At 48.3% G+C, this 13892-nt stretch overlaps 1 protein-coding gene across 2 annotated transcripts in view; it reads right to left on the reverse strand.

Annotated features, from left to right (window-relative positions):
* Positions 1–419: 419 nt before the first annotated feature.
* The window catches only part of MAP4K5 (mitogen-activated protein kinase kinase kinase kinase 5), a 96490-nt gene continuing 83017 nt past the window's right edge, over positions 420–13892 (reverse strand). For both annotated transcript variants that reach the window (XM_053387425.1, XM_053387354.1), the window contains 10 exons: positions 12914–12974; positions 12486–12600; positions 10797–10855; positions 9322–9425; positions 7865–8042; positions 7528–7596; positions 6533–6625; positions 4596–4666; positions 2728–2783; positions 420–2099 (listed from right to left, as the gene is read on the reverse strand). In XM_053387425.1, coding sequence (XP_053243400.1) covers positions 2012–2099; positions 2728–2783; positions 4596–4666; positions 6533–6625; positions 7528–7596; positions 7865–8042; positions 9322–9425; positions 10797–10855; positions 12486–12600; positions 12914–12974 — 894 coding nt within the window. In that variant the 3' untranslated portion in view covers positions 420–2011. The remainder of the gene's footprint in view (positions 2100–2727; positions 2784–4595; positions 4667–6532; positions 6626–7527; positions 7597–7864; positions 8043–9321; positions 9426–10796; positions 10856–12485; positions 12601–12913; positions 12975–13892) is intronic.

A 13892-nucleotide genomic window follows, 5' to 3' on the forward strand; every position in this document is an offset into this window, starting at 1 on the left:
AATCTACAGTTCTACGAAGCCCTGGAATGATGCAATATCCCTGATGTGGTAGCTTTTCCTTATGGGGGCGGGGGAATCCAAATCTTTACCAAATTAGCAGGAAGTGCAGAATGGTTACCTTGTAAACATAGCTGCCTTGTAGCAAGCCAAGCCACTCGTCCGCCTAACTCAATATTACCTACACAGACTGGCAGTGGCTGTCCAGAATTTCAGACGACACCCCCCGCCCCACCTGGAGACGCCAGAGACCCCCACCTGGGACCTCCTGCATGCAAGGCAGTTGCTCTGCTGAGAGAGCTATGCCCCCCCCCCCGTGTTCCTCTGCAGAACCACTAAAACGTAATGAATGAAAGCAGACAAAAATCAGGAGCAAAAGGGATACTTTAATGGATGAAAGGGGGACGGAGAGGAGAAAGGGATAATGGAACAAAGGATATTCCCCCAGATTTATTAGACAATACTGCGTCTTATATATATATTTATACTATACCACCGGGATTTTTTTTAAAAAACAGACCCTTTCGAAACTCGCCCAGTCCGGGGGAAATCTAGTTCCTTTCTTCCAGGCATGGCATTTTCTCCTCTGGCACAGTATAAATAAAATACGTGTCTGTGAAGCGTTAAAAAAAAGCTCTCCCCTGAAAGCAGTTTTAGAAAGGCTCATCCAGTCGGTGGCTTCCTGCGCTCCCGGTTTGGCATCTGTCGCGACAGAAAGGGGGATGTTTGCAGGGAAAGGGATGATTCGCACCAGGGACCCAGCTGCAAGGACCAGGGAGCCTCTGGAATCAGCCTTGAACCCAGCCTGAACCGAGACCTCCACCACGCCTGGACTGCATTGGGTGGGGATCCAGGATTCCACAAGTCCTGGATGAGCTTTCCTTTCATCTCTTTTTCTCCGTACATTCTCAGGAGCTCCTGATGATGACACACCTGTGCGCTCCCCTCACACACTCTCTCTCACACACAATCTATCTTTCCAGCCAATCTAGGGATCCTTGATTCCTCACGGAGATACAGCTTTGCATTTCTGCCACACGCTCCCTCTGGCGACAAATCCCACAAGCAAAAACCCCTACAAAAGACTCTTGTACAAAACAGCATTTCTGCAGGAATAGCCAAAAGGTCTTTCCTCCCACCCTGCGTCCCCCTATATATATATTTATCTATATATAAACACCTCCCTCAGACGACGGGCTTCATCTAAGAGGCAAAAAGGGTGAAATGAATACCAGGTTCTTTGTACAATTGTATAAAGATGGGGGGGCCCTCCCTCAACCCCCCCAAAAGCTGCTCTGCAACCTTCATGTGCTAGAAGTTAGGATACATCACACGACCCTAGCAGCAGATTAATAAATAAGGATTAAATAGTCTATTTTACAAACCCACCGAGAACAGTTGCGTTAAAAAACAGAAAACCCACGATATCCCGGGAATGCTGATGACCTCTTGAAAGCGGATCATTTGGACAAGATTCCTTTGCGTAGGAAGTTGTCCCAAAAGTGCACCCGCCTTCCCTGCCAGCCTCAATGTTCCTGATTTCCATCTCGGCCACCAGCATTCAAAAGTTGGCGTTGCCACAAGATTGGAAGGCAGCGGCAGCCTTGGTATTTTAACCAGAAGACAAAAGAAGTCTGCGTCGAGAACCGCATGGCACCGTGAACGCATTTGGGATCCGCCCCCCCCCAAAAGCACCTGGGCCTAACGAAGCAGAGCGGCTTATTAACCTCATAGCTTTTATTAAGCAAACTCAACATAACCAACCACACAGTGGCAAGTGACAGATCAGCTGCTTCCCAGCTGCAAGACGCCCAGGCGACGTTTGGCTCTCGTTCCTAAAAAAATGGGTCCGTTTGGATATTGACACAGTCAAGGAAAGGGAGAGGGAGGGAGAAACATTGAGAGAGAGCAAGAGGGAGGGAGGGAGAGTCCGGCTTGGATAGCATTTCCTTGAGGGCTGCTTCCTTATGTGACGTATTCCTTGGCTGGCGGTTCCGAGTCGGGTTTCGGTTGCCTAGTAACTGTTTTCGTGGCCGGCCAAAATGTAGAGATTGCTGTGGGCCGTTGGGTTGTCGGTCGGCCTGCTCTCCAGCACCACCACCCTGTGAGAGGGAGGAGGAACGAGCAAGTTAGCGCTCACTGCAAGTGGGCACCTGGGGCCCTGGCATCACAGCCTCCCCAGCCTGGCAGCCTCCAGATGTTGGGCGACAACTCCCACTGCCACCAGCCACCGTGGGCGCTGGGAGCTGTAATGCAACATCGGACTTAATAATAATAATAATAATAATAATAATAATAATAATAATACAGTCGTACCTCCGCTTACGTATCCCTCTGTTGCGTAAACTTCGGGATGCGAATGCGGCAAGCCCGGAGGTCTTTTTCCAGATTTTGCTGCACACGCATGCGCAGAAACGCTCTAGGTACCATGCGCATGTGCAGAAGCGCTAAGCTGCACCGTGCGCATGCGGAAAAGCGGTCCTCTGGTTGCGAATGCCTTGGGATGCAGCCGGACCTCCAGAACGGATCCCGTTCGCAACCGGAGGTACCACTGTAATTATTATTATTATTATTATTTAACATGCTACAAGGGGGCGTCTTGCTGGATGCGTCCCATGACATGGGAAAAGGCATCTCTTTTAAGAACGTGGCCGTGAAGTTTTCTAATGCAGAAAGACTGGAAATCTAAATGTAAGATTTGTGCAGTGTGTCAAAATCTTCTCAGCTCACCTGTCGGAGCCCAGCAAGCGGAACACCCGAGTTTCGTCTGAGATCTCCTGGGTTACCTGCAAAAGGGGCAGAGAAAGGGACACTTGAGCCAGCTAAGACTGCGGAGGAGGGTTGAGTCAAATAGTCCGGTCACTATTGACAAAATGCACAGCGAGTTAGTCCAGAAGCAACCTTCGCAGCTTACTGAACCATGGTTCAATGCTTTTGGGCTCCAGCTCCCACCATTCCTGACTTCTGGGCCATGCCGGGTGGGGTCCAGGGAGCTGGAGTCCGACACCATCCAGGTTCTGCACCTCTGGTTTAAGCCACCTGGGAATGGGTGTCAGGCCCAGGCACTCTTTCCTCGCCTCTGCGCTGGAACAGAGTGCAACAGCACCCAGTGCTAAAGGCCAAACAGAAATCTATCCATATACATTATTGTTGCATTGCTATTTGTTGTATCTTACATTTAATTTCTCGTGTGAGCTGGGAAGCCCAAATTCAAATCTCACTTCAACCACAGACTCATTGTGGCCTTAGGCAAGCTGTTATTGTCCTGGCCTGCCTTACCGGGTTATTGTTAGGTGTATTACTGAGTTAATGTGTGCATATCATGTTTCCCACTCTCCAAATGAGCTAGATAGGAATGCTTATGTGCTGCTATCCTGGGGGGAGGCTGGGGACGACCCCTGCCTAAAAGCCAGGAAGACCGCTGCCAGCCAGTGTCGACAATATTGAGCCAGGCGGACCAATGGCCTGACTCAACACAAAGACAGCAAACAATACGCCTAGGAAGGTGTTATGCCACTGGGCAATGGTATCTCCCATGATGAAGTGAGCATGCTGTTTGCGCTGTTATGGCAAGCCTTACACGAGAGTTAGCAGGCAGTGGTACTGGTAAAACAATATAAACCAACTGTGAGGAATAATAATAATAATAAATAGCACTTTACATCATTGTGATAAACTTCACAACAACTTTGTATAGTGCGTTTGTACAACTTCATACACTTTTACTTGGGGGTTCAGCTAGATGACCCTTGGGAGTGCCTTGCAACTCTACAATTCCCTGATTCTGTTATTGTCTCCATGATGGTGGGAATGACCAAGGCTTGTTAGCGACTTCATAGCTGTGATGTGATCTGGGGGCTATAAACCTGACTGCTGATGCCCCTCCACCCTTAAGTCGCTATACTTGAGAATGTCTTCTTCTCTGGCGATCCCTCATAGCCAAGTAAGATTGTCTTCCATAAACACGGTCTTAACAGTGAGTCCGTAAGTGACTGTGGAGGCCACATGTCCTTCCACAGTGGGGACACTGGTTTCCCGGCAGGAGATGATCACGGTGTGGATTTGCCAAGCATGCCTTCCTCTTAGCACATTTCTCCCTTGCGTCCATGACATCTTTGGTCAAGGCTGTTCTCCAACTGGAGCACTCGCAGGCCAGTGTTTCCCAATTGTTAGTGTTTATACTACATTTTTTAGATTTGCCTTGAGACAGTCTTTAAACCTCTTTTGCTGACCACCAGCATTATGCTTTCAATTTTTAAGTTCGGAATAGAGTAGCTGCTTTGGAAGACGATCATCAGGCATCCCCACAAGAAGCCACCTCACACCAGGTCAGGCCAATTGCCCTTCTACTCTGACTGTCGGTTGCTCCGCAGGATCTTGGCCAGAGAAGGCTCTTTCCCCTCACCTGGCACCCAACATTCTTCTAACCGAATGTGGGCCAACTATGACCCTTCACTAGGACAGAGCCACAAGGGCTCCCCTCCCCTCTCTGGCCTTCCCTGAGAAGGGGCGTTCCTCTCTCAGCAGAGCAACCAAGTTCCTTCCACGGAGGGCAGCAAGGCCGGGAAAACAAGGGCCCCCCCAAACCCAAGACTTACTTCGTCAGACTTAAAGCTTTTCCCTTGCATCCCGTGCTTCCAGAAGGCCAGAACGCTGTCCTGAAGGCACACTGCGGGAGAGATGCAATAAGGTAAGAATGACAAACCTAGGCAGCATCTTAAAAAGCAGAGACATCACCTTGCCAACAAAGGTCCGTATAGTTCAAGCTATGGTTTTCCCAGTAGTAATGTACGGAAGTGAGAGCTGGCCCATAAAGAAGGCTGATGGCCAAAGAATGGATGCTTTTGAATTATGGTGCTGGAGGAGACTCTTGAGAGTCCCATGGACTGCAAGAAGATCCAACCTCTCCATTCTGAAGGAAATCAGCCCTGAGTGCTCACTGGAAGGACAGATCCTGAAGCTGAGGCTCCAATACATTGGCCACCTCATGAGAAGAGAAGACTCCCTGGAAAAGACCCTGATGCTGGGAAAGACGGAGGGCACAAGGAGAAGGGGACGACAGAGGACGAGATGGTTGGACAGTGTTCTCGAAGCTACCAGCATGAGTTTGACCAAACTGTGGGAGGCAGTGGAAGACAGGAGTGCCTGGTGTGCTCTGGTCCATGGGGTCACGAAGAGTCGGACACGACTAAACAACAACAACAACAACAACAACAACAACAACAACAAGAGCCCTTCTGGATCAGGCCCCTGGGCCCATCTAGTCCAGCATCCTGTTCTCAGAGTGGCTGGCCAGATGTCTCAATGGGAAACTGGCAAGCAGAACCTGAGCACAAAAAGCAACACTGCCCTGTCCTGAATACCTTCTGCAACTGGTATTCACGAGCATTGCTGCCTCCAGGTCTGCAGGCAGAGCACGGCCATTGTGGCTAAAAGCCATGCATGGTCTTCTCCAACCTGAATGTGTCCAATCCTCTGAAAGCCATCCAGGCTGTGGCCATTGCTGCCTCAAGACACAAAGCAAGGCCCATCAGGGCTGTTTTACGGGGTGGTCTTGCTGAGTATGGGGAGGGACCTACTTGCTCTCCCCACATGCTGAGTGAGAAGTCCATTAAATAGTGGGAAGGAGTCCAGAGACATGTCTTGGAGACAGTTGGTCTTTGGCAATGCCAGGAAGTGTGCCAAGGCATTGCCCAATTGTTGCCTCTTGATTTTTCAATGCCAGCACAGAGCCCTGGCTTCTGGGTTACAGCTGTAACCCTGGCTAGAGAACTCTGTCTGCAGCCTCCACCACAAGCCTCAGTGGGTCAGTGGGTCATGGCAACAGACGGGCTGCCCCCCTCAACTCCCACCAGCCTCCAGCCAATGAGGGACACTGATCACACACTCTGAGTGTTCAGGAGCCCAAACATGCCGTCAGGAGGAACATTCCCGCCATAACAATGGCTGGTTCTCACCAAGGAAGCCTCCCAGGCATTTGAGGAATGTCATTACGGGCTTTCTTTTCTGTCTTGTGTCTTGCAGACTCTGAGCCTGTGGGGTTGCATGCGATCTACCGCAGGAATTTGGGACCTCCAGGCTTCTTTACCTGGCCCCCAAGACTCTCTCCAGGCCAGACATTCTCACCGGCCACAGCTTGGCACCCTCCTTGAGGATTTTTGCCTGGCTAGAATGCATCCCTGAACTCTGACAAAACTTCTGGTGGAGGACAAAGAGGGAATTCACATGTGTTTCCCCGCCTGCATTAATTTTAATGAATGATTTTAGAGTGTTGTTTGTGTTGTACTTTTGTATTGTTTTATTGTTGTTAGCCGCCCTGAGCCCAGCTTTGGCTGGGGAGGGCAGGATATAAATAAAATTTATTATTATTATTATTATTTGGTACCTGGCCCCACCCACCGCTGGCATTTGGCCCCTGGAAGGTTGCCCAGAAGGGAATGTGGCCCTCGGCTTGAAAAGGGACCCCCACCTCCGAGTTAACATACAGCATGCACTTGGGAGACAATAAACGATGGCGAAGACGGTCTCTGCTCACCTACAGATTCAATGCAGAAATCAAAGCTGAGTTCGGAGGCCAGCTTCTTGCTCGACTTCAGTTTGCCATGCAGATTCACAATTTTCACAAATCCTTAAAAGGGAGAAACGAGAGCCAAACCGGGATTGCTGGGTCAGCTCAGAGGCTGCCCCAACAAATATATGGAAGTGGGAAGAGCCAGGGCCCACGGCAGCCGCCACTCAGCCCACAATACATGCAATGGCTGCTGCAGGAGAACCACAGCGACAGAGGGCAAAATCACCACCACTATCATAATAACACAGGAATGTTAATAAACTATGTGTTTTGAGGAACTGATCTATATAGGGTTTTAATGCGTAATTCTACTGATGCTTTAAACTGGTTTTTAGCTTAAATGCTGCTTTCAGGCTGCCTTGTTCTAAAACAGCCTTTCTCTTTCCCCCCAATTTTTTTTATTGATTTTCCAAAAATTTAAAACACACACACACCCTTTTTGTAATTAAACCAATCTTTGTAGCATTGGTTGAATTTCATTATATATCATTTTAACAGTTTTCCAAAATTGAATTTCTCAAAAAATTAACTTGATCACTTAACATCTTTCATTCTTTCTCAATTAGCTTTAAACATCTTAAATCCTATCCTTACATATTTAAATCCTAAGCCTATCTAATATTTGCAAGCTTTTCCAATTAAGTTAACATATTTAGCTAAATAGTCTTTAAATTTCATCCATTCTTCCTGATACTCCTCCTCCTCCTGGTCATGGACTCTGCCAGTCAGGTCGGCCAGCTCCTTAAAAATCCATCATCTTCCTCCGCTATAAAACAGCCTTTCTCAACCTGTGGGTCCCCAGATGTTGTTGAACTACAACTCCCACCACCCCTAGCTAGCTTATTATTATGTTTTATTGTGTTTATTCTGTTTTTGTCCCCTCCTCTTTTTCTATTGCTTTCTGCCTCGAAGCTCAAAAAAAGAAGAAGAAAAAGCAAGCTCTAACTCCTGCTACTTACTGTCCAAGCAGACAAGAACTGTGTCCCTCTCCAGCTGGGTGACGTGAATGGCATCAAGCTGTTGGCAACCTTGATGGAGGGGAGAAGAAGAGAGCAACCATTTGCATCCAGCCCACCAATGCAACTCTTCCCCTGAATCTTCTCTTTGCGCTCTCGCCATCCACGCTATAATGTCACCTCTTCTGCTGCCCTTTCCCCCAAAGGAGCCTGCCAGGTGACAGAACCCTCCTCTGAGAAGAACTTGGCTCCTCCAACCTCTTGCACTTCCCCACTTTCGCTGTGAGTAACTCCTATTGTCTCTTATAGTAAACTGAACTCAGGTCTGCCGGAGCCTCACCTGCACCAGTTTCTGTAAACCACGAAGAAGCGGAGTTCAGGTTAATTGTCTCAAACTGGACGACCTGGTTTGGTTCGACTCCCTTGCTGATCGCCACGCACACCATGGGGTACTCCTGCTCTGGGATCACCAGCATTTCGAAGACGTTCAGGGGGGTGGGCAGCGGGAAATCAAAGTGCTGGAAGGGGCAGGGGGAAAGAAAGAACAAGGCCACCAAAAGGAAGGTAAAGATGAGACTGAACAGCAACCGGCCTGTTCTGAGATCTGGCTGCTTACTGAGTGGACATCTAAATTATTTTCAACATTTAGATCTCACCCTGTAAACAATGACAAGACTCAACAGCATTTTTTTAAAAAGTACCGTATTTTTCTGTGTATAAGACGATGCTTTTTGCTAAAAAAAAGAGGCAAAAATTGGGTGTCGTCTTATACGTGGATAGTGAATGCAGAGGGGGGACGTGTGATTAATGGCAGCAGCGAGCAGGAGATTGGCAGCGGCGATTGGGAGGGTGATTGGTGGCTGCGGCAAGGCCTGCGGGTGATTGGCTGTGGTTGTGGCAATTGGGCAGGCGACTGGTGACTGTGGCAAGTGGGTGGGTGGGCAGTTGGTGGCTGCGAGCGGGCAGACAATTGGCGGCTGCAGCAAGGTGTGCAATCGGCGGTGGCTGTGGCAAGCGATCGGCAGTGGCGGGCAGGCGGGTGAGCGATTGGCTGAAGTGACCTCCCCCAGCCCCCCCCCCAAAGCTAAACAACCTAATTTCTTAATTTTGGGTTAAAAAAAATAGGGGTCGTCTTATACATTGGGGGCATCTTATACACAGACAAATACGGTAAATTAAGATCACTATAGAATCAGAATTGCAGAGTTGGGAGGAAGCCAAAGGATCCAGAGTTTCCCAAACTTGGGTCTCCAGACTCCAATTCCCATCATCCCTGCCCACTGGTCCTGCTAGCTAGGGATGATGGGAGTTGTAGTCCCAAAACTGCTGGAGACCTAAGTTTGGGAAACCCTGATCTAGTCCAACTCCCCTTGCAATGCAAATGAAGAAAAGCAACGTCAAAATAAAAATATACAGGTATAGAAGACTCAGGATCACTTTCAAAAGGCTCTCCTGAAAAGGCAGCCCTTCATCTGATACTCTAAATGCTGGAGTTGGAGACAGTGTGATGATGAGCTGCAGGGAGGGCCTTGGCAGGGAGGGCACAGGGGTCAATGGTGAAGGGGTCCTCCCTGCCCCTCAAGTCTTGGCTGCCCCTTCAAAGCGGTCTTTTAGGGCTCTGATGAGAAGCATCAACACTCTGAACCAAGCACAGAAGTTAACGGACGGCAGATGCGACTCCCAGTCCAGATCTGAAACTGCTTAATGTCTTGCACGAAAGCCTTTAAGTTCCACCCTCAGCGGACGCATTCCCATGAAACGCCACCACGAAGTCGCGCAAAAAACGGCCTCACACACCTTTATTAACATGAACTTCTGCATCGGTTCATACCACTGAAGCAAAACGATCCCCAGCTGCAATGCTCCACAGAGGTATTTGTGGCCTGTATAGGGATTTCTCACTGCAGAAGAAGAACACAAAAGCAGAGGAACAACCCCAAAGGGTTAGGACTGAGTCAGTTCCCGCAGAGGGCGAGCTGGGAGCAGAACTCACTTGGCCGGCTCAGCTTTGACAGGCCAGCTCCATCACGCTGACTCCCCACCCCAATCTTCTGCATACTACTTGGTATCAATTATTATTATTATTATTTATTTATACCCTGCCCATCTGGCTGGGTTTCCCCAGCCACTCTGGGTGGCTTCCAACAAAATATTAAAAACAATACAGCATCAGACATTAAAAACTTCCCTAAAGAGGGCTGCCTTCAGTTGTCTTTTGAAAGTAAAACAGTTGTTTATTGCCTTGGCATCTGATGGGAGGGCTGGTGCCACTACCGAGAAGGCCCTCTGCCTGGTTCCCTGTAACTTGGCTTCTTGCAGCGAGGGAACCACCAGAAGGCCCTCGGCACTGGAACTCACTGTCCGGGCAGAAGGATGGGAGTGGAGACGCTCCTTCCGGTATATTGGGCCGAGGCCGTTTAGACTTTAAAGGTCAGCACCAACACTTTGAATTGTGCTCAGAAAGTTACTGAGAGCCAATGAAGATCTTTCAGGACCGGTGTTATATGGTCTTGGTGGCCACTCCCAGTCACCAGTCTAGCTGCTGCATTCTAGATTAATTGCCGTTTCCGGGTCACTTTCAAAGGTAGCCCCATGTAGAGCGCATTGCAGTAGTCCAAGTGGGAGATAACTAGAGCATGCACCACTCTGGCAAGACAGTCTGCGGGCAGGGAGGGTCTCAGCCTGCGTACCAGGTGGAGCTGGTAAACAGCTGCCCTGGATGCAGAATTGACTTGCGCCTCCATGGACAGCTGTGAGTCCAAAATGACTCCCAGGCTGCGCACCTGGTCCTTCGGGGGCACAGTTACCCCATTCAGGACCAGGGAGTCCTCCACACCAGTCCCAAGAACCGTACTTCTGTCTTGTCAGGATTCAACCTCAATCCGTTAGCTGCCATCCATCCTCCAACCGCCTGCAGACACTCACACAGGACCTTCATCACCTTCACTGGTTCGGATTTAAAAGAGAGGTAGAGCTGGGTATCATCCGCATATTGATGAACACCCAAACCCCTGATGATCTCTCCCAGCGGCTGCATGTAGATGTTAAAAAGAATAGGGGAGAGGACGGAACCCTGAGGCACCCCACAAGTGAGAGCCCAAGGGTCTGAACACATATATGTTGCTTTGGGTTCCAGGATGGAAGGAAGGTGGGGTATAAGCAGGTAACAAACTTTGGAGGGAGGGAGGAGCAGATGCCCCGGCAGAGAAGGTCCAAGCAGATCCACAAAGCTGGGAGCAGGTTGTCTCCAGAAGCTTAAGGGGAAGACCTACCTATACAGCATTTATGGCACCCTTTTGTATCCGGGATCTTTGTCGTTAAGGCAAATTTCCTGAAATGAGAGTTAATTGTTAATGGTTTGTTGGTTTAACTAGGCCTATGTCTTATGTCACTTTTGTATTCAGCCTGCTGAATATAAACAGGAATGTAGATGGAGCAAAACCAATGTGACTGTTGCCCAAGCTTGCAAAATGGGCCCAAAATAGACCCTCCATGGATAGAGGCAGTCTACCTCTCCCTAGCAGCCGGGGGAAGCATACGAGAGGGAAGTGGGTAGTCTTTGTGTTCCCTTGGAGGACCTTCCAAAAGCATGGACCCTGAGCCAGCAGGGCTCTCCTGATGTAACCCCCCTTCCCCCACAAATCAGACCTCCCGTGTTTTATCTGACTTCTTATCTACAAGGATAAGAAGAGCCTGGCTGCTGGATCAGGCCTTAGGCCTATTGAGTCCAGTCTCCTGCTACCCAGAGTGGCCAACCAGATGCCTCTGGAGATGAGCACAATGGCATTCTTCCTCTGTTCTTCCCCAGCACCTGGTGTCTAGCAATATACTGTATTTTTTGCTCTATAAGACTCACTTTTTCCTTCCTAAAAAGTAAGGGGAAATGTGTGTGCGTCTTATGGAGCGAATGCAGGCTGCGCAGCTATCCCAGAAGCCAGAACAGCAAGAGGGATCGCTGTTTGCACTGCGCAGCGTTTCCGCTTGTTGTTCTGGCTTCTGAGATTCAAAATATTTTTTTTCTTGTTTTCCTCCTCCAAAAACTATGGTCTTATGGTCTGGTGCGTCTTATAGAGTGAAAAATATGGTACTTGCCTCTTGACAGCGGAGGTAAAACACAGTTATCATGAGAAGCGATGATTGATAGCTCTCATTACAGTCTAATCCCCTTCTCCCTTTCTCCACCCCATGCAAGATTTCATATCCTGTTCTTTATCAAGGCATTTTGCATTTTGTATCAGAGCATCCCTGAAAGTTGGTGGCTATCGAACCTCTGCTTAAAAACCTCCAAGAAATGAGGTTTCTTTGGATAAGGTGCCACTTGCCTCTGAAGCTAAGTGAGGGTTGTTGGAAGAAGATTTTTTCATGTCCAGGCAGGCTCATGGGGTAAGAAGAGGCCCAAACCACAACGTTGGGCACTTGGGGACGGATTCAACTGAATACTTGCGCTAGTGTGAGCCAGTGCAACAACTCCTGCTAGTGTAGCAGGGCTTACCCACATCGCTGCAAATTGCCTGGGGTGCGTGTGGCTTTCTGGAAAATGCCCAGGACAGCACAGAGGGGGAGGAAAGGGGTGACCACTCCATCAGGGAAGCCAAAACCCTTGTGCTGATGGAACAACTCTTAGAGTGCAATACTGAATTCTGCCCCATGTTTTCCTGTTTCTTGAAACTGCAGTTTTACTTGACTTTTAAAAATGATTTACTGCATAGTGGAAAACATGCACACACCTAACTATTCCAAGAGCTTACAATCTGTGTTATCTAAATAAATAAAAAAACAAGGGAAGGCGCACTTACGGCCAGGACGGTGAACGCGGTGCTCTCCAGACACTGATGCACTACAGCTCCCATCATCCTTGACTGGCTGGGACTGATGGGAGTTGTAGTCCCTGCAGCTTCTAGAAGGCATTATGTCGGCTAGCCCTGAAACTGGGTTCAAGAGGTAAGAGAGTGCTAGCTTACCTGGGCAATATTCTGTCGGGGAACCGGTGGGTCTGAATATGAGCAGCAAGGCCTGTTTTTTTGGCTTGTTCAAATAAAGCTATTAGGTTATGAGAGTAGAGCTGGAATGTTCTCCCTGCAACAGAAACATGGCCTGTCTCAAAACTCTGGCATATCACAACATTAAATGCAAATACTGAATAAAAACGAAGAATACAGAGTGGGAAAAGGTTACCTTCTAAAAAGGACAGCCCCCAAACATCCAGAGAGGTCCAAGCAAATTGCAGAGAGCAAAAGAGAAAGAAACAAATTAAAAACGACTTCCGTGGCATTACCGTGAGCCAAGCTAAATTCAGCACACCAAAGGGAAGATTTCCTAAGAGAATATCCTGTTCCCCTGCAACCCCCCATTTAAGCTTTGCGGTGCATTTCTTTAGCAGCTGACATACCTGAGAGCGACATTAAGGTATTGTTGATCACGTAGAGCCAGGTGCATCTCCGCGGAAACAGCTAGAAAAAGGAGCAGAAGAGATTCCCATGGGTGAAAAACTGGGGAGGCGTTAAAGGAAGCGTGGAAGGCAGTTTCTGGCAATTCAGGTTCCCAGGTTAAATTTTTCTGGTCCCTTCCAACTCTATGATTTTGTGTTAAATCAGAAGTTAGGTCCTGCTGTGATGAATGGGGTGTATACCCAGATCAGTATGCATTGGGTCATGAGGTTACTATTAAGCTTTCGAGAGTTACACTCGGTTTTAATCTGTTTTATTTTCATATATACATAGCTTATATAACCCCTCTCTGTCCCTCACACTTCCAGGCTGACTCACAGACCACAGAAATTTACAGTCGGAAGGAGACACTTGGAGGCCACGAAGTCCACCTCAGAGGAGGCTCTCTAATGCAGGATGCAACCTCAGCCTCCCTTGCGGAGGACGGCCTGACCTCTCTTTAAATGCTTCCAGTATGGGGGGACCTCGTCACCTCCCGAGGTGATATTGAATAACTAAAGACAATGAGAACCAACACATTGGAACCAAATATATTGAAAAACAGCAGACACAATAAAAGCAGGGCAGCAGAACAGAATAAAAACTCTTTCAGACAGTATCTTAAAAGGATGGCCTGGGGAAATTAAATGAGTACAGGTGAAACTCGAAAAATTAGAGTATCATGGAAAAGTTCATTTATTTCAGTAATTCAGCTTAAAAGGTGAAACTAATATATGAGATAGACCCATGACATGCAAAGCGAGATACGTCCAGCCTTTATTACTGCCTCAATGCGGCGTGACATGGGTGCTGTCAGCAGTAATTGATGCAAAAGGGGCCCAAACCAAGTACTGAGTACATATGCATGCTTCTACTTCTCAGAGGTTCAATATTGCTCTATTTGCAATCTTTGTTTTGCTGATTTCATGTAATATTCTAATT

The sequence above is a fragment of the Podarcis raffonei genome, chromosome 1 (genome assembly GCF_027172205.1).
Source record: "Podarcis raffonei isolate rPodRaf1 chromosome 1, rPodRaf1.pri, whole genome shotgun sequence".
Lineage (NCBI taxonomy): Eukaryota > Metazoa > Chordata > Lepidosauria > Squamata > Lacertidae > Podarcis > Podarcis raffonei.